The following is a 27303-nucleotide window of genomic DNA, read 5'->3' as shown; positions in this document are numbered from 1 at the left end:
ATGTTTCAGAGGCTGGTGTGGATCCAACCTTATAAACATTTATGGAGGCCTTGCAGACATCCACTTTAGATGTTCAGGGGGAACTGCATCTGATTATTTCCACGAGGCTTAGGGGCGTTCCTCAGATTTTGGTCAGGGAGGAAGTTCCGACTACTATTATTGAATGCTGTCCAGGGTGGGAGCATTCTAAGTTTTATAAGGCAGACGTCCCCTAGAAGAAAATGCAAAAGACTAAGCATATTTCTCCAGCTTCTAAGGAATGGTTTACTCTGGGTTGTTTAATGGTCTGATGGCTTTGAAACCTCCTCACGGGATGTCTGTTCCAGCCCCCCCCCCCCCTGGTCCTCCACTCCCCTTAAAAACCCCGGGGAACAGGGTTTTTCTGAGGAGAAGATGGATTCTGATGAGTCCCTTGTTCATCTCAGATTCAAACACCTACAGTAGGTGTCCTAAATATACACCAACAGATAAACAAGACTCACTGGAGGGATAGGTTCCTAACTCTGTAGGCGGCTTTCTTCCTAACTCAACATATTCCCAGCCTATGGAATAAGTTACCATTGCAGGTCAAGCAAAGTACTGTTTTGTCTCCTTTTAAGGCTAGTGTTTATTTTTATTTATTTATTTTTTATTTTATTTTGCTTTGCATTTGTTTACCAGGAAAGTCCGACTGGAGCAAGGTCCATTTACAAGGGAGGCCCAGGGAGAAAAGCTCCATAACATAACCGTACAAATACAACAAATGACAAAACAAATTCTGTACAGAGGCATATATACAATCGGAGCTCCATGTCTTTATATGACAACACATAATCCACGAATGACAGAAAAAGTCTATACAGTGGCATATATACAATTGAGGAGATTTTTCGAACCTTAGTTTGATTTGTGCAAGCTTGGTATATGGATAGCAAAACTTTGAATTCCCTTTTGGTAGTACAAAGCATAAAAACGAAGGAATGGAATCTGGAAAATAATGCTATTTGGGTGATATTTCATAGCTTGAGAAATAGTTTGTAGGATAGTAGTTCCTGATAAGGGAGTATTTGAGTAGAGTAGTACAGAACAGTTGAGGTAAGCAGTGAGGAGATGAGGTGTGGCAAGTTAGGAGGAGAGCAGAAAAGATTTTGTGTGATAATTTAATGGGTAGACATAAATTTCCACCAGGGTTATCATGTACTGCCTTGCTTGCCTTGGAAGGCTGACACTAATGCTCTTAAAGGGTGGCAAGGAATTTAAGTATGTCTGCCTAAAGGTGTATGTGTCTAGGCCTCTTATGGTCCCAGTGATCTCTTGCCTAGTATCGTTTCCTGCATTTTTGTGAAATGTATTGTTTATTTGGCAAGTTTTTTTTTCATTGCATTGCTTGTTTTGACATTTTTTCTCTCATATCTGTTATCCGTTCCTCTGTAGTTTTTTTCCCGCTTGCTACCCACTGGTGGTTGCACGGTTATGAAAAATGAGCCTCAGAATGGAGAACATGGCTATTTCATCTTGGCTGATACAGTAAGTGCTACTTGATCCTGTTCTGACACCACGTGAGACACGTGGGTTAATTCAAAGTTACTCATAAAAGGATTGAGTCAACGTGATGAATAAAATATACAGTCCTTCTAATAGTAAAAAATGTGAGCACTTTCATATTACGAGTACTGCTTCATCAGACAACAAAAATGACATCACTGTTTAAATAGTAAAGTGAAAGCATCACATCCAATAGGGTGTGTACTATAAAGTAAAGTGGCAAGCACATATAAAAAACTAAAACCAAATGCATTAAAATCTCAAAGCAGCTGTTAATGACCATAACAAGAACTACTTGTGCAGCTCCCTTTGTTTCAAAAAGGGATTTAATTAAATCTTTTCATTTAAACCTTTACTCCTATCTGCTTGTAATGTCAGCATCCATTTAACCTCCTGTGTTTCAGTATAACTCTGTCACCACCCTTTTACTACCATACACTCTCTGTATGACCATGAATTTAAACTCGTGTAATGACCCAAAAAGGGCATTGTGGGGATTGAGTTATTTACCATCTGTGCTGCAGTTTATTTAATTCAAAGATAATCGGCCAGCTATCTGAAGGCAAAATGGAGATACAATGGGAGTTAGTGCAGGGAAGCGTTCATTCATTCATATATGGAGACACAGTGGGAGTCAGTGCAGGATGTATCCAACCATTCATATATGGAGAGACAACGGGAGTCAGTGCAGGATGTGTCCATTCATTCATATGTGGAGAGAGAAAGTACAGTTGTGTACACTTACCATAAATGTAGATGTTCGAGTGTATTCACTGTTGCAGACATCACATTTGGGGTATTTGCTTACAGCAGCCCTCAGTCGGCCTGATTATCAAAGTCTTGGGTCCTGCATCGGTTGCTATCTCATCTTCCATGACGTCAGGTAGTCAGGGGTATAAAGCATGCAGCCGATGCCATTACATCAGTTTTTCTTGCCTCAGATGTCAGGTGCCCCCTAATGGGAAGCAATTAAATATGTATATGCAAGGTTATACCTCCAACAAAAAAACAAATACACCAAAAAGCTTTTAAGCGTAGTAAAAGAGAATAAAGGTGTAGCCAAAAGAAGTCAGGGGGCTGGAGGGAGGGTAACCAAGACTGCAACAGTGGATACACTTGAACATCTACATTTATGTTAAGTGTGCACATCTGTACTATGTTCTTCGTGTTTCGCTGTTGCATTCATCACATTTGGGTAGATTCCCAAAGCTAAGGATGGGAGGAAGAATTTAGATAGCATTAGGGCCAGCTATAAGGCCCTGCAAGACTGCAGCGGCAAAGCCAGCTCTGGATTTAGAACGCCAGGTAGAAGCTTCTAGGATGTCCCTGGTAGGGACACCTCTGAGAAAGGCTGTAGAGGTAGATGCAGCCCTGGTTGAGTGTGGTCTTATCCCCTGTGGAGTAGGTTTTCCATGGTGCTTATAACAGAAAACAATGCAGTGGTCCTATCCATTTAGAAATGGTTTGCTTTGAAATGGCCTTCCCCTCTGCACCTGCTGCAAATGCCACCAGCAGTTGTTCAGATTTCCTTTGAGGTTTAGTCCTATCCAAGTAAAATCTAAGTTGTCTGTGCACATCTAAGGAGTGCAGTATCCATTCCCCTTTGTTCTGTGGATTAGAAAAGAAGGTTGGCAAATGAATGGACGGATTAAGAGCTACACTGGATACTACATTGGGTATGAAGGAGGGATTGGTCCTCAGGGGACACCCTATCTGCATGAAAGATGATGAAAGGCTGCACTGCCATAAGGGCCTGTAATTCAGGTACCCCTCTTGCTGAAGAGATTGCTAAGAGGAAGGCCTTTTTCCAAGAAAGGAATTTTAACTCTGCACTTGCAGCTGGCTCAAAAGGAGGTAGAGTGAGGTTTTCCAGTACAAAGTTAAGGTCCCAGGCTGGAGTTGAGGCTCTCCTGGGTGGTCTTAAGTTTTTGGCTCCTCTGAGGAACTGCTAGAGCAGTGGATGAGAGAAGAGGGGCGGTTCTGTGTTGTAATGAGCTGAAATGGCTGAGGCATGAATTTTGATGGAGGAAAAAGAAACGCCCTTGTGAAGAATCTCGGTTAAGTATTGAAGAATCTGAGGTAAATTGGGTGCTGCTGTGCCCATCCCTTGAGTTTGGTTCCAGGAACAGAATCTTTTACATTTTTCAGCGTAGGATTTTCCAGTGCTAGGCCTCCTTGCCTCCAAAATGGCACTCAACACTTGTTTACTGAGGGATGGTAACGGAGAGATTAGGTAATTAGCCAGGCTGCCAGGTTCAGGGGTTTGAAGCTGAAAATGCAGAATCTGGCCCTCCTGCTGGGACAGCAGGGTAGGGGTCTGAGGTAGGTGCCACGGAGCCAGCAGTGAAACACTGCGCAAGAGGGGGTACCATTGCTGGCGTGGCCAGTCTGGTGCAATCAGTATCATCCTTGGTTTGTCTTGTTTGATCTTTAGTAGTACGTTGGAGAGGAGAGGCAAGGGAGGAAAGGCATAAACTGATAGATTTTTCCAGTTGAAGGACAGTGCATCCATTTTCCAAGCTTGTTTGTGGGGAGTCATTGTGCAGAATTTGTCCAATTGACAGTTTTGGGGGAGGCAAAAAGGTCTATATATGGGCTCCCCTATTTGTTTATCAACATGTTGAAAGTCTTTGGTTCCAGTTCCCACTTGTGTAGGTCCATGAGATTTCTGCTTAGTTCGTCTGCCAGTGTATTTAGCTTTCCTGGCGGGAACTGAGCCTGTAGATGCACTTGGTAGCTCAAGGTTGTGTTCCACATAGCCATTGCTAGTCTGCAGAGGGGGTACGAATGGGTACACCCCTGCTTGTTTATGTACCACATAAGTGGTATTGTCCGTCTTTGCCATTAATTGTCCTGGAAGAATGTGGTCCTTAAAGGCTGTCAGAGCATTCTGTACAGCTAACATTTCTTTTTGATTGATATGCAAGTGCATTTGACTTGGGTTCCATTTGCCCTGAATGCAATTCCCTGCCAGATGAGCCCCCATGCATAGTCTGATGCATCTATTGTTAGGGTTTGGGTGACAGGGAGTAGAGTGAATTGTAGTCCCTTGTTTTGGTGGCAGGCCTTTGCCCACCAAAGTAACCTAACTGTAGACAAGGTATGATAGGAAGCATTGCTTCTAGATCCTGACCATGCTGACACCATAGACTTTTTAGATACCATTGTAGTTTCCTCGTATGCAGTCTTGCATATGGAATTAGTAGAATGGAGGAGGCCATGAACCCCAAGACTTGCAGTATTTGCCTTGCAGATAGCAGGGTTTTTGTGGCCATTAGTTTGAAGCAAGTTGTCAAATTAATTTGTTTCTCTGGCATGAGGAAAGCCATCTGGGAAGTTTTGTTCAAGCTTGCTCCCAGGAATATAATTTGTTGACAGGGTACAAGATGTGATTTATTTTAGTTTATGGTGTACCCCAGACAAGTTAGCACCTTTTGTGCAAATGCCAGATGATTCAAAAGTATGTACTGGCTTTCTGCCTGAATTAGACAATCGTCCAGGTATGGGTATATTTGAATATTTCTTTGCCTGCAAAAAGCAATGATTGGAGCTAGGCACTTTGTGAATACCCTGGGTGCAGTAGATAAGCCAAAGGGCAGTGCAGAGAACTGATAATGCATGTAGACTACTTTGAAGCATAGGTATCTTCTGCAAGATTCCCTGATTGGGATGTGCAGGTAGGCTTCCTTTAAATCCAGTGTTGCCAACCAGGCATCCTTGCCTAGCATAGGAAGCAACAGGTGAAGGGTTAGCATCTTGAATTTTGGGATCACCAAAAGGTGTTTAGGATAGAAAGGTCCATGATAGGACACCATGAGTTGTCTTTTCTGGGTACCAGGAAAAGTCTTGAATAGAAACCTTGTCCCTTTTCCTCTTCTGGTACAGTTTGAATAGCCTTTATGTATGAGAGAGAGAGAGAGTACTTGCTTTTGAGCCTCTGCCCACTGATTTGGGGGTAGATTTGGCCAACCGTTTGGGGTTGATAACGTATGGAAGTGAAATCTGTATCCTTGGGAAACTATATTTAAAACTCATTTGTCCTGGGTAATGAGTTCCCAGTTTTTTGCCTGCAGAGCAATCTTTCCCCTAAAGGAGCAGTCAGTTGAGAAGGGCTTGGAAGTTTTAAAGTTGTCATTGAGACAGTTTACCATAGGGGGGAGTCTTACTACTCCCTGATTTGGAAGTGGGAGCCTCCCCACTGCTTAGTCCTGTGAGTACCCTGGGACTGAAGCTTGAGTGTTCTGCTCGTTCTGGGTTTGGGCTGAGAAGGCCTGGAAGAGGCAGGGAAACTACCAATTCTTGGAGGGCCAATGCCTACTAAATCTTGGAGGCTGTACTCCTAGAAAATCTTTAGTTTTCATAGATTTAGCTTTTTCCTCCAACTTTTTAAGTACTTCTGCTTTGTTGCCAAGCAGGCATTCCTGATTTAAGGGAGCATCCAGCAATTTAGCTTTAACATGATCTGGCAAAGATTGCTCCTTAAGCCAAGCATGCCTTCTAAGTACAGACCCAGTGACAGCAGCCCTGCAAGATGCATCTAGTGAATCAAAACCACATTGCAAAGTATGTTTTCCAACTTGTTCAACAGAATGCTTTAAATCCTTATTTTCAGCACGGTCAGGAATCAACATAATTTTCTGTTTAAGCAATTCAATAATATGCTGTTGATACTTTAACATATGAAACTGGCAGTTTAAGGCCCTAATAGTCAAGGTTGCAGAAGTGTATACTTTCTTATCCCATCTGTCCAACTTCCTGGAATCTCTATCAGAGGGGGTAGGATTTTTGGCAGTAGCCGCCTTAATGCCCTTGGGTCCCTGTGAAATAGTCGCAGTATCCGCAGTAGGATTTTTAAAAAGGAACTTGTGAAAGTCAGGAACCCTGTAATATCTATCGGGATTTCTGGGAGCAGGAGGTAGAGTCGGGCCAAGCTAGATTCCGAAAAGGCATCATCAACAATGTCTAGTACAGGGGGGATAGCTAAAGGCCTGTGCTTGGGCAGGAGTAAGAAATCCCTAAGCCTCTTTTTAGAATCAGAGTAATCCTGGCTTTCCCAGCAAAAATACACCCTAAGAGTATGCAAGGTTTCACCAAAAGAGAAATCCTGTGGAGGGGAAGCAGAGGGAATAGAGTCCTCTGCATCAGAATCCTCATAGGTAGAGGAGGGTAAATCCTGGTCATCAGAGGTAACAGAAATTTCAGAATCCTGACCAGAAGTATCATAAGCCAATTCAGTCCTAGGTCTTTTAGAGGGGGAATGTTGACTTCCCTGAATTAAAGTAATAAGGCCTTCAGCCATTCTTATTTGTTTTTTTAGGCATATAGGCCTGACCATGCGGTCTGTGCATTGGTTTTCTAGGTATGGTTCGAGTTTTAGGCGTAGAAGAAGAAGATGGCAGTTTAATATGCATGTCACTAGGGTTGAATACATCCTTGGAAGCCAGTGCCTGCACAGCAGCTCCAGACCCATCCAAGGTAGAGACATCCGCAGGTTCCACAGCTGAAGCATCTCGTGGCATACTGGACTCTGAATGGGTCTCAGTAGAGGCCTGCAAATCTGAAGTAGTGGGTATCGGGCTGCAAAAGCGCCTCACTGAGTACCGGCAAACTAGTGACTGGCTTAGGAGAAGCATCGTTGGCAGCTTTGGACCTAGGCGGCCTGTCTCTGTCATTATCTTTGCATTTTTTCGGAATGTCGGTAGTCTGATGGCTTACCGAAGACATATCTGGATAATTGAACAAAGTACCAAAATATTTAGAAGTGTAAATATATACTGTCGACGAATAGTTTGTTTAAATAAGACACAAAACTGACAGCAAGGTACATCGTAGTCAGGTCCCAGGCAAGGAATACAGTACGAATGAAAATCTTTGAGGTATTTGCTTTCCACAAGAAATTTAATTATTGATTTTTACTGATATCGGTTTAGAGCAAGAAAAAGTTTCCCCAACAGGGTACTTAGCTTTAGTTGAAGACTTCGGTTCTGAAACTCGAAAACGAAAATTTTAGGAGTCGGCCGACCGGCACTTGCGAACTGCTTCTGCTTCACCCACCGCACGGCAAGAAAGACTGATGTAATGGTATCGGCTGCATGCTTTATACCCCTGACTACCTGATATCATGAAAGAAGAGACGGCAACCAACGCAGGACCCAAGACTTTGATAATCAGGCTGACTGAGGGCTACTGCAAGCAGATAACCCAAATGTGATGACTGCAACAGTGAAACACGAAGAACATCAGGAGTCGGTGCAGGATGTATCCATTCATTCATATGTGGAGAGACAACGGGAGTTGGTGCAGGATGCATCCATTCATATGTGGAGAGACAACGGGAGTCTGTGCAGGATCCATCCATTCATTCATATGTGGAGAGACAACGGGAGTCGGTGCAGGATGTATCCATTCATTCATATGTGGAGAGACAACGGGAGTCGGTGCAGGGATCCATCCATTCATTCATATGTGGAGAGACAACGGGAGTCGGTGCAGGATGTATCCATTCATTCATATGTGGAGAGACAATGGGAGAGGGTGCAGGATGTGTCCATTCATTCATATGGGGAGAGACAACGGGAATCTGTGCAGGATGCATCCATTTATTCATATGTGGAGAGACAATGGGAGTCAGTGCAGGATGCATCCATTCATTCATATGTGGTGAGACAACGGGAGTCAGTGCAGGATGCATCCATTCATTCATATGTGGTGAGACAACGGGAGTCAGTGCAGGATGCATCCATTCATTCATTTATGCAGGTTATGAACTTAAGGGTACTGAACCTTGAAGTGGTTCTCTATACATTACAGTGACATGATAGAGGATGTCTGAAAGACTTGATCAGTTGCCTGCTTGTTTTATGTAAGGGAAATGGGAGCCTCAAATTAGAAAACAGTACCGTCTTCATGTTTATTAATGACCAGTGTAGCAAAGTACTAAAGAAAGTAATCAAATACAGTCTGCAAGGGTAGCTGTCACTTCTGCTTTCTTCAGGAACATCTCTCCACAGCTTATGTATGAAGCTGTATGGTGGAGATGGACTGGCACATTTAACAGTCATGACAAGTTGGGCATGAAGGGTGCCAGCAGAGCTAGACATGTAGTGGCCATCCTTCAAGGGTTTTTGTTGTAACTGCCCATCTTTTTGATATGACAGTAGTGAGGCAGTATATAAGGTGTGCCACATTCATTGTATTCCTCTTTGGAGCTTTGAAATGTAATAAAATCAAGCACATCAGTAGTCGTCTGCACAGCCTCCATGCCCCTACAGTGTTCTTCCTGTCTGGCTTGTAAACAGTGAAACTAAATGGTTCAGAGAAAAGTCACATGAAAAAACATTTAAAACTTTAATACAGGTAAGTCCTTTTGTTTCTCAAAATCAAAAGAAAACTTCATCAGAAGAAATACATTAATATCCAACAAAATTAGAACTATTGTATGACCCACCCGAGTCATGTGATACATCCAGTCCAGAAAATAAAAATATGTAATGCATTGTAATCCTAAAATTTACCATGTCATAAAACACATTAATATATTAGCACATAATATTACTGTTGTAAACAATATTTTGTAAGTCTTTACTTCTTGAAGCGATCATTAGTTTTACCTACTGTTTGCCTGAAAGAGTTGGACAACACAGGAAAATTATTTTTCAGAGTTGGCAAGTGATACTGTACTCATTGTACCAGACACGCACTTAACTGTTTAAAAAAAAAAAACACTGGTTGAGGTATGGACAGTGGTAAGTGGAAAACACATTTGTTTCATTTCTGCAAGTCTCTCTCAAAGATCTTTGGTTCTGTTGAGTTCTGTCACAGAGTTGTTCTTCATGCAGTGTAAAAAAACAAGGAAATTTGCCTTATAAAAAATACTTACCTGCTTAAAAATCTTCAGAGTAAAGAAAGTGATAGCAAATAGTATGAGTCGGCCTTTGTGCAGTTGCTTATAAAACACCCTTGCATGATAACAGTTGACATGAATGGTTTGAGATTCAGTCTTTGAGTCACAATCATTATCACCCCCTTTTTCCCATTTTCTACAAGGGATTGGGGTATCGTGTAAACTGTCACCATCTCTCTTGGTTCACTGCCACACTCCTGCCTTCCACGACACTCATGCCTGACTGTCACCGATCTTCTCTCACAAAATCCATCCACCTCTTTGCTGAATGTCCTCATTTCCTCTTACCTTCTTCCTGTCTGCCCCAAATCATCATTCTGCTCCATACAGAAATACTGGTCGCACCACTGTCTTGTACACCTTACTTTTCAGCTTCTTCGGCATTCTTCTGTCATAGACTACACCTGAGATTCTGTGCCAGTTGGCTGCACCCCCTCTGATTCTAGCTTTGACCTCTTCATTCAGACTTCTTTTCTCCTCAACAACCCCTCCCAGATACTTGAAGCTATTTACTTGTTTCACTACCTTTCCCATCTATCTCAATTCTCAGCTTCTTCTGATTTCCCCAGTTTGCTGCCATTACCACTGTCTTATCTGTGCTTAGATTCATCCCATGTGCCTTCAGTTTTGCATTATATTCACCTATCCTTTGCTGAAGTTCTTGCTCAGTCTGCCTGTAATGCCACATTGTTTGCATACAGTAATTTTGTTGATCTATCCCCTCCAACCTGTTTGCTAATGTAGTCCATCACCAGTATGAACAGCAATGGGCTGAGAGCTGAACCCCGGTGTACACCCTCTCCCACTGGGAACCCCTCTGTGAGGCTGAACACTGTTTGTACTTCAGCCGTTGAGTCCTTGTATGTAGCCAGTACTAATTCTGCCAATGTTTCTGGGACTTTGAACCACCGCAGTACTGCCCTTATCAGCTTTCTTGGGAGCTTGTCCTATGTTTCTCCAAGTCTAGAATGCCCAGTTGGACTCTTTCCTCATCTCTAGCTTCTCAACTATTTGTCTCACTGCAAACATCCAGTCAGTTCTGCATCCTGATGTGAATCCGAAGTGGTCATCTCCTGTCTTACATTCCACTACTCTGCATATCCGTTTATTAGTCACCCTCTTCAGAACTTTCTTGCAATGTGATAGGAGTTTAATGCCTCTGTACTACTATAAGTATGCTCAGTAACCATTTCTCCCCCATCTCACCCAGCATCTTTGGCATATCTGCTGTGACCTCATCTAAGCCTGATGCTTTCCCTGACAGACTTCATTTTCCTTAGTGCTGTTCTTACTTCTTCTAGGATGGTCTCCTCTTCTTCTCTCATCATAGGCTATTTCTGGGGCAGTACAGCTTCTGTGGGGTTTTCTTCATTCAGAAGCTGCTGGAAATGCTCCTTTCATCTGCCTTGGATGGCCTGTGGACTAGTGAGCAATTGTTGCTGGCATCCCTTATGAAGGGTGTCTGACTATCTTCTTTATCTTTGCCCTGTAACCTGATATAGGTTTTGTACCATCTACTGAGTCACTTTCCAGAAGTTGGTAGTGTGTCCCCGATGCCCTGTTCTTTGCTGTTGAATCAGAAATTGGGGAGAAATTATAGGTTTCTTTAACAAGACATTTCTGTAGGGGTATTTGCAAATGGAGTGAAGGTGTTAGTACTTCACTGCTGTAAGTACTTTTGATATTGTGATTAGAAGTGTACAATCAATGAAACTTTTCAAGTTCCCTTGTACTTCATAGGTGTACTAAGGCACGTAGGACTTTGACTGCTGCTACGGCAAATTATCACAAGGTGTGTGTCCTCCAGTAACCCATATTGTACACTGTTTTTATCATGAATTTGGTATGTGTTTTTTATATTGTTTGGGTGACTAGTTTGTCGAAAGGAGTGTGCGTAGCCACAGTGAATGTAGAGTGATAAAGAAAGTAAACTGTGTAACTGCATGTGCCTGTGTGGTCATTACATTGCATTGCATTATATCCATAATATTCATTACTTGCTTTTTTTTTTTAACAGAGCATCAGGCACGGTATACACTGCAATTGATGTAGCTACAGCACAGGAGGTATGTAATTAAAGTTTTTTGGCTATTTTAAATCCAAAAATGCAAGTGGTTTAGCTTATTGTTTCTTTGTATTTCTCTGTGTATATGTTTAGCCTTTACAGATTTTTCTAAGTTGCTGTTACAGACATTTTGATACAAGTCTTGACCTGTTTTATATCATGTTTCTCTAAAGGTATTGGAACATACTGTGAAGGGTCAGTTGCTTTGTAGTCTTCATAAATTTACTTCTAGCTGCCATCTGACGCTGGTTCTGTGTTCTTAGAGTACTGAACTGTTCTCTTCAGATTTTTGGTTGGACTTGCATTCTTTTAGTTAAGCCTGCTGCAAGTTCTGCAGATAGGATATATTTTTGTCAGGATTAGTCACTCATCTTGACTCCACATGGTCCAAGGGAGATATGATCCTCCCTGGAAAGGGGACTTCGTATCCATTAGAGCTTCAGGCTGTGCATATAGTACCTGGAAGGCCCCAAAGAGAAAATGTTTAGGTCCCGTTCTCATTACTTTAACCAAAGTAGTCTATCATGTAGATTTTGAGCAAGGTAAGGAGTAGAAAGCTGTGCTCCTTGCTCAGGCAGATGATACTCGTCTGGTTGTGGGTAGTAAAGAGCAGCATCACTGTCTCAGCAGTTTGCATTCTTTGGGAAATGGATGAGATGGCTATTCAGACTGCTCATTCAGACCCTCCTACTAGAACATTTTCAGGGACCATGTCTGACCTGACTCTTCACAAGGTGGAGCAGCCTGGAGCTTGTGCTATCTGCCTACCAAGGAAATGCAGCTTCTCAGTATTCTTAGCATCACAGTTGGTACAGCAGGGAAGAAGGGATGGTAGTGAACAAGTTGTATGTGCTGCCATCACCAACCCCCCCCCCTTTCCAATTTTTCTGAATGGAGTTGGGTGTCACTTTAGTGCCATTCTCCAGCCTTCTTAGAAAGTCATAACTTACTGTTGCAGATATTTCCTACAATCCATCCATCTCTTTGTCCTACAGCCTCTTTTCTCTTGCCTTCCTCCTGTCACTCCCAAATCCTTTACACCAAATTATTTTTTTTTTGTTTTGCTGCACATGTGCCCAAATCACTGTAAGCTGTTCTGTTTGACCAGCAAGGCAGGGTTGACAGAAGAGTGCTTTTATTTAATATTCAGTATCATTTAAGGCAAACTGAGATTTACCAAAAACAGTGTCCAGGATGAATAGGCTACACTTCGTCACTTTACGAAGGAAAAAGGGTCCTGAAAAAACTCTCTACCAACATCTATTGCTTCTGCTACAAGTTCTGACTGAATCTGTTGTTGTTTGAGGCTTCTAAAAATCCTTCCAGTCATCAGATATTCTGAGTAAAAGAGGTTCTCAATTTAATTACATATCTACTGCGGCCTTGTTTTGTCAGTCTGCAGGTGATCTTGAACTGTCGTGGACACTTGCCTGCTCTTGGGCTCACTTCATCATCACATCATCTGTGCCTGTCACAACCTAGTGCAATGAAGGATTGTTACACAGCAGGAAATTGTTAAGCAGTCCCTTGAAGGGATTCTGCATCATGTTTTTCCTTTGAGGAGCCCGTCCTTTCCTTGGAACCTTAATTTCTTGATTTATAGGGTCACACACACCCCATTTGAATCTGCTGCTTCAGTGGCTTTGAAGTGTGAAGTGTTTTTTGTTTTTTTTTTTTGGAAGATGCTGTTCTTAATAGCCATGACTTCTGTGTAAAGGACCTCAAGAGTTTCAGGTCTTTGTTTTAGGGATCATATCTAATCTTTCACATGACTCTGGTATCCTTAAGGAGTAGGCAGCGTTTCCTCCCAAAAGCTTTGTCAGAGCTGTCCTTAAGTAATTCACTCTTCATCTGTGTTTTATTTGAGGCAGAGAGCAGAGAAGATTGTCCTTCATACATTACATTGCACTGCCTCAGTTTCACTTGAAGACGGGGCATGAGTTTAGGAAGTTAAAATGGTTTATCTCCTTTCTCCAAAGTAAGAGAAGCTTACTTTCCAAGTGGATTGCTAACTCTTGCATGTTTTGCTGTTATGCAGAGAACTGCATGTTAGAAAATTCAGCCGATAAAGACCACACCACTTGGGATGTGTTTGCTTCTAGTGCTTGCTTTATGAATGTTTCCACCACAGCCTTTAGTGTGTCTGCTACTTGGTCCGTCAGGTGACTGCTTCACCAAGCGTTACTGCCTGGATGATGAGTGTAGGTATTGGGCTTCCATATTTTTGAGCTTTCACTCTTATCCACCTGTTTGCTTCTATCTTGCAGCAGTCTTTAGTTTTCTTTGCTTGAGATTCGTCCTAACAGTTTCCTACTGAAGAAGTCCCCAAAGTCTGATATAAAAAAATATGTACTCTTCAATGCAGTTGATCTGCAAAAGTCCTCTGTAGTGCTTTTTATATTTTGTTCAATTTCCCCAGATTCTGGACAGTCCCAATATTTAGAAGCTGTGAGTTGAGTCCCCTTTATGACAGAGAGGTATATATTAACATGCCCCTGTGGGTGTTCTCATTTTAAAAATTGTGGTTGCTCAATGACTGGGCATTGAAGTGAGTAGCTCAGGTGCTAGGCATTGTGTACTCTGCTGCCTTGTGATGCCATGTTGTTCACCAGCAGGAGGTTTACAATGCCCCTACGTTCAGTAGTAAGGAAGAAGAAATGTCTGAAGAGGAATGGTATCAGTCACCACAGCAGAGAGTCTCCTCACAGCTGATGAGGTGAGTACATGTCTGTTACTCACAGTCATTTAAAAACATGGATGCTGAGTAGAAAGCTTAGTCAGCATGCCAGTTGTAAATGGAGCACATGCCAATAGAAAGAAGTCCAGTCCCTCACGAATTGTTAAGCAGCCAGATTTTCTTTCGGCATATGCTGGATAAAAGCATTCCTAACCTGTTTTTGAGAGAGACAAAGAATATGAGGGAAATCAGAGATGTTCTGCCAAACTCTGGCACTACAATTAATCGTACTACCACTAAAAGTGCCTCCCGGCTGTCCACATTTTTGCAAAACATTCTTGATTTTCCTCATTTTTGTATCCAGTGTAAATGTTTTGATTTTCTGTTAAATCACTTAAAATATATGTCACTCAATACCAGACATTAGAGTTAAAAAAAAGAAAAAAAAATGAGATAAACCACAATGAAGATACTTTTTTCCCCCCTCCTTCTCTATTCTTACACTGCACTGATGTGCTGTGCAAGCCTGGGAACGTACGTTCTGTTGTATATGCAGTACCGCAAGCATGGGCACATGCATCCCATATGTATGTCCTGTACACAGACGTACTGCAGAGGAGGTAAGATTTAACGTAGTGTTATACAGTGACCTTATTTAAGAAAGGTAAGCAGTTCTTGCGTAACATAATTGTATAATGGCAGTTATTCATGAAGGGGTGAGAGTATCTCAGGATTTACCCATGGATGGTGTGGTTTGATCTCTCAAGCTTTGCCCTTTTGATCAAGCCATGCCAACTGTGGTTAAATCCTGTGATAGCCACAACTTGTTGCGGATTATTGCTAAAATGTGTAACTGACACATATCTTGTCAACTTGTGCTGCTGGTGGTGTGAGACCCAGAGTGGCAGCAGTGGAGGGAACAGAAGCGAGCAGCAATAGGCTAGCCTGTATTTCTCAGAAGAATGACTGAAGAAGCTTAAAGGGCTTGGGTTTAATTTGTCCGTTAGCTAGGATATTTTTTTTGGTTATTTTAAGGCATATGAAAGCAACAAGCTATCAAAAAAACTGCCACCACTGATGTCTGGGACTCCCCCAAGAAAAGCTGCCCCCCCCCCCCCCCCCAAGCTAAGGATGTTAATTGCATGGTGGTGATCAATTTGCTCTGTTTTAATATGCATTCAAGTGCACATTCTATAGAATATCTGGGTCATGTGGTTTGATTATGCCCATGAAAACTAGCAGTTTTTCAAATAACTTCGTAAAAAACGTAATAGATAAAAATATCTCTTAATGTGTGCATTTTAAATCAGTCAGACTTTGCCTTCATGCTTTTTTCAGACATGGTTGCTTGATGTATAAATAATCTGAAATTCTTTTCTGGGGATCTTTCCCTTTCTTCTGTGCAGTTTAATATTGAATGTAAACCAAAGTACTGTATAAAATAACTGCATCCTATTTTTAGATGCTGATGGCCTAGAACAGAACTAGCACAGATGCTGTTCAACTGATTTGCAGCTTGTCTTGTAAGAACGTCACAAGTGCAAGCTGGGTTTTACAGCGAATATTTGTTCCTTTAGCCTGGGTTTGATAATGTAAAATGTTTAAAGGTTAAGATAGTTACTTGATTTTTTTTAGGCTGCCAGACATTAGAATGTATCCTGCTGACTAATTATATGATTTGTGGGTTAAATTACATCCTGTGTGCTAAATTCCGCAACCCATCCCAGTAAAAGCTGAAGAGCACACTGCCACAAACCAGTGCAAGCCCTACCATTCCCAGAGAACAAGTAGGACTTACTTGTCAAAAGCATTTCCCTAGCCCTCAGTCCATTTTCAGATAAATTAGTTTGGATTTAGTTTTCTCCTAACCTTTGTTTTTGTAGCCACTCCTTCCCCTTTCAGCAATAAACCGTTTCAGCAGAGAAAGCAGATCCCCTTTCACCTGTCTGTCCTTTTGTCTGCTGCCTATAGTTCTTTGTATATTTTTTTCCATTTGAGTCCAGTACATCATAAAGCTACAATAAAAGCTTTAGTTTACTAAAATAAAATCTGAATACATAATTTCCTCAGGCTGTTAAAAATGCAAATTTTCTTCTGTCTTAGTCACATAAAGTCTGAGTGGGCTGAGTGTGTATTCCATTCTATTCATCAGCCTTTGATTTTATTCATCTTTTTGAATGTTTATGTTTTCATCACTTCAGTGCATATATATCTATACCTGTACATATGTGCATATATACAAATATATATATATATATATATATATATATATATATATATATATATTAATTTTTACATGCTGTGGTTTAACTTAACTTTTTTATGAATATTTCTTGTTTCTTTATTTTTAAAAAAATGTTCACTTGAACAGCCTCTCAGAGCTCACTTAAGATTGACTTCCTGTTGGCACATAAGGGATCTGGCTCTTTCAAGTGACTGAAATTACTCTTGATTTGTGTTAATTTGTGTCACAGTTCTCCATAGTTTCTGTATCATCTTTATGATTACACTACAGTTACACGACAGTTGCATGGCAGCAGTAATTGATTACCTTGTTTGTTGCAGTTGTGGCCTGAGCTGTGGCTGGAAAAACTCATTTGATCATTCCGTCTACCTATAAAAAAACAAAATAAATAGTAAAACAGTTACAGTAAGAGACATATTTAGGCTTTAGTTGTTTCACTGGACTTGGAGACTGGTATCTGAAGTGTTTTAGGATGGTATATTTTAGGACCAAGTACAGGTGTGGGACAGCATGGATATGCAATTTTTCAATGTCTCCATAGACAGCTTGGTAGATGTGAGCATCCTTAGACAATGTTGTTCAGAGACAATTTAATCCTTAAACACAGTATGTGAGAGATGCACGTAAACAATTTCACTGGAGCAAAAGTGTTGTTTACGAACAAGGTTGTCAAGAACAGACACTACATCCATCACACGCACACAGGGTTGCCAGAAGTCCCTATTTGGGCGGGACTGTCCCGAGATCAGCAGCCTGATCCCGAGTCCCACCCTGCCGGTTTAAATCCCGGCCAGCCTCCGCTTTGTTTGGTTTTTTTTTTTTTTTTGATTGGCTCGTATACCTGGCATACAGGCCAATCAAAAATCGCTAAACACGGAGCTACTTCTGTTGAATGCGGAACTGCATTGTTCCGCATTAAACACGAGAAGCTCCGTGTTTAGTGTAGATCTACTGTTCTTTAATATGGAACTCTGCTTTTGTTTTTTTTTTTTTTTTGCTCTGCACTTTTTTTGTCGGCCCTATGTGGCCGATATGAAATCACATAGACTGACTAATGCTGAGGCAATAAAAAGCAATCTTCCAAAACCTCAAAGATATCTTAAACCTGTAAACAGCAACGCCTGTCCTCAGCAATCTCTAAATCAGTACCAAAGACCACATGTGTGCTTTTAGCTAGTGGAGCCCCAAGAACAAAGCCCATAAGGCAAGCAAACACATCACCTAGGGGACTCCTTTTTGTGACACCCCCCCCCCCCCCCAGACTGAAGAAGGAGAAGATAATGGGTAGTTGCTTATTTGGAGCCAGGATCTGTCAAGTTTTGCAAGTACTCAAGTCACTACACTACAGTTAGTGGTATGATTCTATCCTCGTCCATGTGGGTGATGATGTGCGACATACCTCCCTGGACTATATGAAGGCAGTGCTTTATTGATCTTTCTCTGAATATGTACCTCAGACAGTATGTGCCTTGCATTTAGCAGCATTCTACCTTTACCAAGAGTGATGTCACAGTATGATCAAAAGTTGATTGACTTCAATAATTGGCTTAGTTTTTGGTGTCTTTTCAGGTGGATTCAGTGTTTGGGAGGACATGGTTAACGATCTATGTTTCTTTGCAAAAGATGGTCTTAACCCCCCCCCCCCCCCCGCTTCTGAGTATTGGCAAACATTTTAGCCACCCCATAAGATCATTTTAAGTCATTGCCAAATTGACAGACAAAGTAAATAAAGCCCAAAGAAACAAAGGTGTTGCGGCTTAGTGCTAGGTGTCTAAATAAGAACATCTGTGCCCTTACCGAGACAAGAGTTTAAATCTGCAGAAAGTACTCTGGCAGCACACCGCTTCAGTGCCTTTCACACATTTTGACCATTGGCTGCACAGACAGGGGCAAAAGGTGGAGTCATCTCAGTCTACAGCAGCAACAAGTGTACCTCTAGGTTCATGAATCAGGACGATACCCTAGAGTTTATCCACAGACAAATTACCATAGACAAGGTCCCATACCATATCTTAGTAAGCTATAGGTCACTTTCTGTATCCCAAATATTCCATAGCTTGTACCCAGACCTACTGGAGACACTCACCATTAAACCAAATGTCCTATTCACTGGAGACTTTTAACTACCCTGCTATAAAGTGGGAAATGCACACTGCCTCAAACTCACAAGCACAGTGATTCCTGGACTTAATTAACACAAATACCCTTGACCAAGTAGTACACACACACCAGAGGTTCAACCATACTGGACCTGATACCCATGTGGGAGAGTGCTACACACTCCCTGGTGTCACGTCTTCACTGGTAAGATCGGACCACAAAACTCTCTCCTTAAAAATGAAAATAAAAATAAACTCTCTAACCCCAGAGTTTAAACTGTTCCAAACCACATTACAACCTGTTAAGCAATAGCTGGTCAAAATTCAGTGCCCCTCCTAACCTCAAGTTCACAGCAACCTGTGCGGAATTCTTCACAGCGGCTCTACAGCCATGTAAGATGCTGTATAGAGGCTCCTGTACCTACTAGAAGTAATCCCAAAACAAACTCTTAAAAAGAAACCACACTGATGGAATCCAAACCTTAACAGGGTATATAACAAAAGGAAAAAAGTCTTGGTTAAAGCCAGGAAGAGTCCCTTCCATAATAAGAGCTTTATAGTTAAACCAAACAGGAAACTAAGAGGACTAATTAAGTCCAACAAGGCCAGTTACAATGTCAAGATAGCATCAGAGGCTAAAGACAGCCACAAGGCTGCCTTACAGCTATGTCTGTAACCTCAAAGATGGCACACAGCAGTGTGCCAAACTGTTGGTCATTGGTGTCACCTTCACTGAGCAAAGTGACATAGCAAATCTGCTGGCTGACCGATTGCTATATGGATTGCCTTAAAGCCATATCTCTATACTCTCTCTCCTTCAGTTTACTGAGATGTAATATGTGCCTGGCATATAAGATATTCTGTGATCCAGCTCTGATGGACCTTTTGCACATTCACAAAATGAGCACCATCAGAACCACTAGATCCAAGGATTTAAATTTTGCTTGTGACATAAGTGGGGCATGTTGGTAAAATGTCTCAAGGGACCCCCCCCCCTTGCTCTGGGCAGGCTCCCCATTCATGTGAAGCAGAGTGCATCCCTAACCCTGTTTAAGCATAACCCTGGCCAGTGGATGGCGAATTGGAAATGCACCCCAGGTCTGGCCCCCCATGTCTGTGATAGACATAGGCAGACTGTAAATATCCCCAAACTTACTATATCCTCCCCACACATTGCCAATAGAAACTTCCTAACTAACATGCTCCCTCCTAATAAACACACATGATGCATATGGACACAACTGGGTTGGTTTGTGTTGCTAGGGATATAAAAGCCAAGGTGGTCTTTAGCCTGGCATATACCTATGAACCTGTTGGCACATGAACTCTGGTTTATGGATGCCTTGGAGAACTGAACACAACATAAATCAAGACGTCATTTTTATTTACTGCAAACTCAGCTAGTTAGTTTTCTTGCTACTGCCTTACCAGGGTTGGTTGAACTTTTTTTGAATTTTAGATAAGTTTGAGATTTGTACCAATCCACTGATATAGAGTTTGTTTTATAAATTATTTGTTAACCAGGTAAGGGGCTGGTTGTTCAGCCCTCTTCAGCCACTTTCTGAGCAAGCTGCAGTTTAGTACAGTAACAGTATATAATTACTGATGTACATAGCAAAAGAAATGGCATCAGCTTGTGTTACCTTCAAAAGAGAAAGTCAGAATTAGGTTGTTTATTTTTTAAATGAAGTGTTCCAAAAGTGAAATAGTAGTAAAATGGGGAGAAGGCGCAAACTCCATACTTCAGTAGAGGTCAGGATCAATGCCCTGACTGTAGAACTGTATGGCGTACATTCTACCAGTGAGCCAGTGGGATGCCCACAGTTACTTATTCATTCTTCTGAGCTTCTATAAGTGTAAGTTCCTTCCACTGAAGCATCTGTTGGGCCAAGTCTTTTTCCCCTAGGTAACTTTAGACCATGCCTGTGACTGTTTTGCATCCTGCTTAAGAGGTTTGCTTTGTAGGTGGGCAAAGCTGCATATTTGTTCATTACCTCCTGTTTTTCACCTAGCTAGGAATCTTCAAGCCACTTGTTAAAAGTAAAGAAAATGCTTTATTACTTTATGTACCAGTGGAGCCGACCACAGTTTCAACACCCCATACTCATTAATATGCTTTTGTTTGGGGGGGGGGTGGCGGGGAAAGTAAGATATTTTCTTGTGCCCATGTGCTTATATTCTATTTATTCAGCTGTTCTTTACTTAATCCATTTCAAGGTTCTGGGGGGAGCTGGAGCCCATTTTATCATTAAATGGGCACAGAGCAGAGAAACCAGTCCTGGGCAGGGCGCCATTTCATCATAAGATATATACACATGTGTGTGTGTGCGCGCACACGCACACGGTTTGGAGGATCATGCTGTCTTTGAGATGTGAGAGTAAACTGAAGCACCTGCCAAAACCCTATGTGGACACAGGTGAAAACATGAAGACTTCACCAAGAAGACAACACAGCCAACAACAAAATTGGAAGACTGAGCACTGGGAAGTAGCAAAGCTAACTGCTGCAGTGCTGTGCAAGTATTTGGTTTGTTTAATCACATGGATACTGGCTAATAACCTCACTGCTGTAAGGGACCAGTATACTATGGGAGTCTGATAATTTCCACAAGTGCTCTGTAAACATTTTGAACTTTTGTAATAACACATGCATCTTGTACATTGTGATGTATGATGTTGCAGGAAAACAACCTGGGGTTTGGGCTATTCATGTTATAAACATGTCTGTCAGCTTTTTATTTACAGCACAGTCAGTGGACTTCTGCTGAGCAGTTTATTTGCAAATATTCTTCTTCATTCAGTATATAACATCAGATTCCCTCATTTGTAACCCCCATTCCACAAACATGCAAACACATGTACTGTAAACTCTTGTTTTAGAACATATTTTATTTGTTTTGTGAACATCTTTCCCTTTATAACAAGTCTCTTGCCAGTTATTAGAGTCTGACAGTTTGGGGACATGTAATTCTGAGGTGGTTAACTGTTCCAGTGCACAATGCCTCCTCACAAACATTATCAGGTCCTCCAGAATTGAGCAGTCTATAATGCATATTTTCAGATTACATTGGATAACATTTTAGCAAAGCTTTCCAGATACACTCCAGTTGTAGGCACTTCTTGACCTGCTGTAGAACATTGTGCTGCCTTATCTCATTACATCCTAGTGATGCCTCCAGGTGTATCTGCAGTTACCTCCTACTGACGCCTCTAGGCGTCAAATATTGCTTGTTCATATTTGCATTAATAATTCCAAAACCGTGCTACATACAAGGCATGAGAAGATTTTATCCTGAAGCATACATGATGACAAATACAATTGTATTGATATTTGATCTCTGTCAGTTCAATGAGTATTTGTTAGAAATGAAAGGTGATAACTTCATTTTTTAAAGGCTGAAGCCACACCCACTGGGAGTTAAAGGTACACACTCAAAAGAGCTGCACTGGAGGGAATAAGTTAACTTCCTTGTGAACAGGCCGAAGTAAAGAAACTATGGACACTCAGAATTGTGTATCCCAAATCATTTAGTAATTTCATCTTCAACAACTGAAAATTCCAACAAAGTTAGATGGGTGGTCCTGGTTGATTCTAATGTTCTTTGGTGAAAGACGGAGCCTCGTGCTGTCCAATTTAACTGGTGCCTAGTTTTCCATTTCATATGCTCACTCAAAAGTTATATTACATTTGCTTGATGACAGGAGGAATTTATACATCTATCTAGACTTCCCTTTTTAAGTGCATTTAACATTCTACAACCCCTCTATTCTTACCTTCTCGTCTCTTTTTTTTTTTTTCACCTGTTCCATGCCCTCTTGAGTACCTATGTGAATTCTTTCTCTGTCACTCTTTCCAGTAATCTGTTTCTTTGGTTTACAGCTCTGTGTGAAAAGTACTTTGAGGTTCAGGGAGCGATTGTTTCACGCAGTTTGCTGCTTGTGCCCTTTCCATTGCCTTTACTTCCCTTCCTGTCTAGGACTGCCTGATATGGTTTTGTGCACCATTGTAATGTTCTCTTTGTCTCCCTTGGTTTCAAGTATGAAGAGCTTGTCTAATGTTTGGTATTAATTCTTCCTCTCTGTTCCACAAATCGTACTTTCTTCTGAAGTTGTTTTAGTAGCCTGTCTGTCCTCCTTATTTGATCCCAAGAACTGCATGCATTACTCATAATGTCATCTGCTCAGGGCCTTGTAGTTTGAAAGTCTTATCTTTTTGCTTCTGGAATCTTTTGTCCTGAAGATGCACCCTTAACTTCTGTTTGCTTCCGCTGCTGGCCTTTCTCTCTACTATTGGTGGCCCAGTCCAGGTGTAATTAACACCCACAGAGCCTTTTTATGCTGTGTTGCTTTCGTTTCTGCTCCCCCAGCTGGTACTTCACACTAAGGTTGTTGCTGCCCAAGTGCAGACCTTTGCATTTATTTTTATTGAGTCTCAGCTGCCACCTTTCTGCAGTGGCAAGATCTCCATGCATCTCCGTACCTTGGATAATTGTCTTGATAATTTTGTCCAAGATTCTCAAAAAGTGTTCCTTCAGTGGAGTACACCATAGCTACAGTTTGTGGTGGTGACCATAACTTAGGAGAATTTCTTTCTGACATAATCACAGAGGATTTACTCTCTAGACATGGTGCTGTCATGGGAAGAGGGCTCAAACAGCTGTGGCCATAACAAAATTAGTGAGAGAAATGCCAGCTCCAGGTTAAAATGCAACTATGTCTTCTAAGCCTGATGGCACCCACAGTCTTCAGAGTGCCGTTTGCATACTTAAGGATGCAGATGCTGCTGTGAGCGATGAGGTGTCAGCGGGTGCCAAGCCACCATGCACTCATGGAGCTGGTGTGAGACACTTGTTGCTGACCCATAGAGTGGTGTGCCATTCTCACCAGTCTTTTGGTGGGCCTTCCTCTCCTATAGGCAAACTTGTCTCAAATACTGGTGACAGATCCTTTGCTTGCAGACTGGGGATCCCATTTCGGAAACTGTGTAGTAGAAGGGATTATAGCCCTTCCTGTAAGATGAGGCTCCCCATAACCCATTTGGAGCTATGAGCTGCTTTCTGGCCCTGATGGCTTTGAATACAAAACTCGTTTTGGAATCTCCCCTTAAGACATTCATTCTATCTGATGGTATCTATAGAAAGTGGCAGGGGGTCTCCCTTTTGTAGAGATGCTGTTGTCTGCAAGTGGTGCCTCAGACAGTTTAAGCAGGTCACATCCCCATGGAAGTGAATAAGCTGGTGAACTGTCTGAGTTACCTTTCCATTTATCTCCTGGAGCTGTGTATTCAAAAACCATGCCTGGTTCTAGTCCTCCAGAAGTGGGTCACTTTAGAAACTGACCTTTCTACTACTTAAAGCAATGCATTCCTCCTCCTAAGCTGATAAGAAACAAGAAAGCATTGAATGCGTTTGCCAGTGTGTGCCATGGGTTACTCCTTACACTCGCCGTCTTTTCTAATTCTACATCTCATCACAAAGTCCAGGAAACAAATATCAAAACTCCTTCCTTTTACACTTTGATGTTACTGAAGTCTATGTTTTCAGGCACTCAAGTCCCTGATGATGCAAGAAAGTTTTCTAGTTCTGGCCAAAGCTATTTGTCTAAGCTACAGTGACAGACATCACCACCACAGGGCTTAACTGCTGATGTGATCCCGTCATTTCACTAAACATTTTCATGCTGAGCTGTTTAACATTGTTGAGACTGCTGCAAAATCCGGTTTGGCAGATTTGTGCCTCTGAGTGGAGATGGTTCTCACTTTGGTTTGGACTGTTGCCATGTGCCACACTGGTAACTCAGTTTGTAAGGGATTCTCCCCTCAGTTACCTGTATGACTTTGACAAAGTTATTCCTTGATAAGGTTGCCTTTATCTGTTCATTCTGCCCTTTGTGGAGGATAATATTGCAAACCCAGCAACGACTGCTCAAAAACAGTTCCTTATTGGAGTGCTGCATTTGTCTTCTATTTTGAAGATCACCTCCCCTTTAGAGGGCTTGAACTTCATGATTAACAGGCATGTCTGTTGACCACTTAGCACTTGTTTGATATTTGTTACAACCTCTGCCCATATAATCTTAGAACTTCATGCCTTATGTAGGGAAACCATAGCTGGTCCTTCATGAAGATTAGGCATCCAGCAAGGTGTAAACCCTCATTTCTTCCCAAAAGTGGTTTCTCAAGCATCCCTAAATGAATTTGTTCTTCCTGCTTTCTTTACCAGTGCACAAACCAGGAAACAAGTAACCTTCATACTCTGAATGTACACGATCAGCTCAGGTTTTATTGAAAGTTGGTGCCTTAGTTTAAGAATGTATTACAGGAAGAGTTTGCAGTAGACAAGTAGGCCCTTTGCCACCTGCATTGTCTTTTGCCATCAGGCAACTCACCCACCCACTGGTATTGGCTGTCATCAACGCCATCCTCTGCTAGGGGAATGGCTGCATGTCCTGCTATTCATCTGTTGCAGTATTCTTTATATGAAGAAGTTTTCCACCATAGGCGACCCGATGTAAGCCAGTATACAAAAGCCTTTCACTGCTGTAGGGTGTGTGGCATGTCGCACATAGGCTGTTGTCATATGTCAGCCATAAAAGTGGCATACCCATGCACCAACCTCCGAATTTCTCTGCTGCCAGTCTGAACACCACCTTGAATTTTGGTCTGCTCACCGAGTCATTAGCTGTGTTCCAGTGATTTTCTGACAAGTGCCTCATTGGGGAATTCTTGTTTCTTTTGCTACTGTTTTGTGGTAGGGTTCATCTCATCCAAAAAAAGACAAGTGCCAGTGTGAAAGACAAATTCCACATAAAGATAGCCATCTCCAGTGTTTGTTCTGCCTAGGGCCTACCCACAACCACAAATCTTGTCCCATTTTTCAGGTTTTTGTGTCCAAGACTCTAAGGAGTAGATTTTCCTCATTAGCCAGTTACTTGGAAAAATCAGCACTTAAAGTAGGTAGCTAAAAGCATGGTGGAGGGATCCCTGAGGCATGAGGCCAAGTTGGCTATGAAGCAGAAGGCCAAAAAGCAGAGGCCTAGCCTTCTGCTCTGCATCCTACCACAGATGTCTCTCCTGAGGCAGATGAGAGCCTGGAGATATGAACGATTCCTGGTTCTGGTTCACAGGCCGAGCCCGATTTTGAGGCTGCCATGAATCCATCCACAGGCACTTGCTCAGAGGCTCAGCAGGCATCTGTCTCAGATGTACAGGGGAAACCCTTCTGACCTATAACCTTATTATGTAAAAAGTCATCAATTAGTCTACACAGTTGAGACAAACAGTATGTATAGTACATTAAGATTTGGCTGAAGAGTGAGGATGCTTGTTAATAGGCAGTTCTGTATCCTGGAATGTTGCTTTTTGATATTAAAAAAAATAAATAAAAATTCCGTCCATTTCACCTCCAGCCACCCAGACTTACCAGAAGCATAACCCGGTATAACCTTTTACCCTTTCAAGGTCATCAGCTACAACATGATCCTATATTGTTTCTCATAGCCCCTTAAGTGTCTCTTCTTTCAAGAGAATTTGTAAAACTGTACTGAAGTAAACGCCACCTTTAACCCAAGCATGTATACTGCCAAACTAGGTCAAACTCTTCATCATTCACATTTCACAGCATCACCACCAACCATGTTTTTTTAATATGCTTTTTATACTGCCCCAGTCCTGTTGATCATCGTTACCAACACTGTTGTTTAGCTCCCTGTAGGTAGGGTGAGAATATTCCATGATGGCCATCATTCAATCGTGAAGTAGATTTTGTGCCCTTACTGGCACCCTGGCCATGAAGTGCATTTTTTAAGGCCTAAGCTTACATGGGGTGGGATGTGTGCAACTTGTCACAGAAGGAGTCACCATGTCCCTTCCATACAAGTGTATGCTTGTGCATCCACAGGGAGGACCACTGTAGAGTGGCTTGGTGGTCAGATGGCCCTACCCTGGGCCTTCTTTGTATCACTGCCATGCCTCCAGTGGAGTGCGGCATTGGAAGGTGTACTCTGTGACTTCCTGACTTATGCGAATTGCTGTGCCCTTCCTCCTCATGTTATCTTCATTAGTCATACAAGCCACTAGTCCAGCTCTAATCACCTAGGTTATAGGACTTGATCCCTGCGTGCCCATCGGAGTTGACATCATCATAGGTTCATAGGTAGGTATAAGGCTATTGGCCCAGGGGCCTATATAAGCCTAGCCAAAAGGTACCCTGGCTTTCACCACCCAAGAAAATTATTTTCCTGTGCCACTGTTGAGCTGAGCCACAGAAAGTTATAGGACTTTATCCCTGCGTGCCCATTGGAGTTGACATCATCATAGGTTCATAGGTAGGTATTAGGCTATTGGCCCTAAGGCCTATATAAGCCTATCCAAAAGCTACCCTGGCTTTCACCACCCAAGAAAATTATTTTCCTGTGCCACTGTCGAGCAGAGCCACAGAAGTGATCACCGGGGTGGATTTCATATCTCCCATCCAATCATCAAGATTTTTCTTGAGTGCTAATGAGAAGCTTTGTTTGATATAGATAGGTAGTTTCATCAACCATGTGATTTAACCACTAACAAGTCACATCTTCTTTGAAGTGCTGTAGAAGAGTGTACAGGTACGAAAGGTTAAACAAAAATCAAAGGAGATGTCATATGTTATGGTTAAAATACATGTACTCCAGCCTTTTTAAGAGCTATAGAAGGGTGAATGCATAGTTACTATACAAGTAAGAAAGGTTTAATAAAAAGGCTGGTGCACAGTTCCAGGATAAAAGTGTTCACTGTTGGTGTACACACTGTTGCTA

The 27303-nt window shown here is 41.9% G+C and overlaps 1 protein-coding gene across 2 annotated transcripts in view; it reads left to right on the top strand.

Moving 5' to 3' along the window:
- Window positions 1–27303, top strand: part of PAK1 (p21 (RAC1) activated kinase 1) — a 1330007-nt gene that overhangs the window by 1142370 nt on the left and 160334 nt on the right. For both annotated transcript variants that reach the window (XM_044073352.1, XM_044073351.1), the window contains one exon: window positions 11445–11493. In XM_044073352.1, coding sequence (XP_043929287.1) covers window positions 11445–11493 — 49 coding nt within the window. The remainder of the gene's footprint in view (window positions 1–11444; window positions 11494–27303) is intronic.

The sequence above is a fragment of the Protopterus annectens genome, chromosome 5.part1 (assembly GCF_019279795.1).
Source record: "Protopterus annectens isolate FY-2018-M chromosome 5.part1, PAN1.0, whole genome shotgun sequence".
Classification (NCBI taxonomy): Eukaryota; Metazoa; Chordata; order Ceratodontiformes; family Protopteridae; genus Protopterus; species Protopterus annectens.
This window is presented reverse-complemented; position numbering and strand designations above follow the sequence as displayed.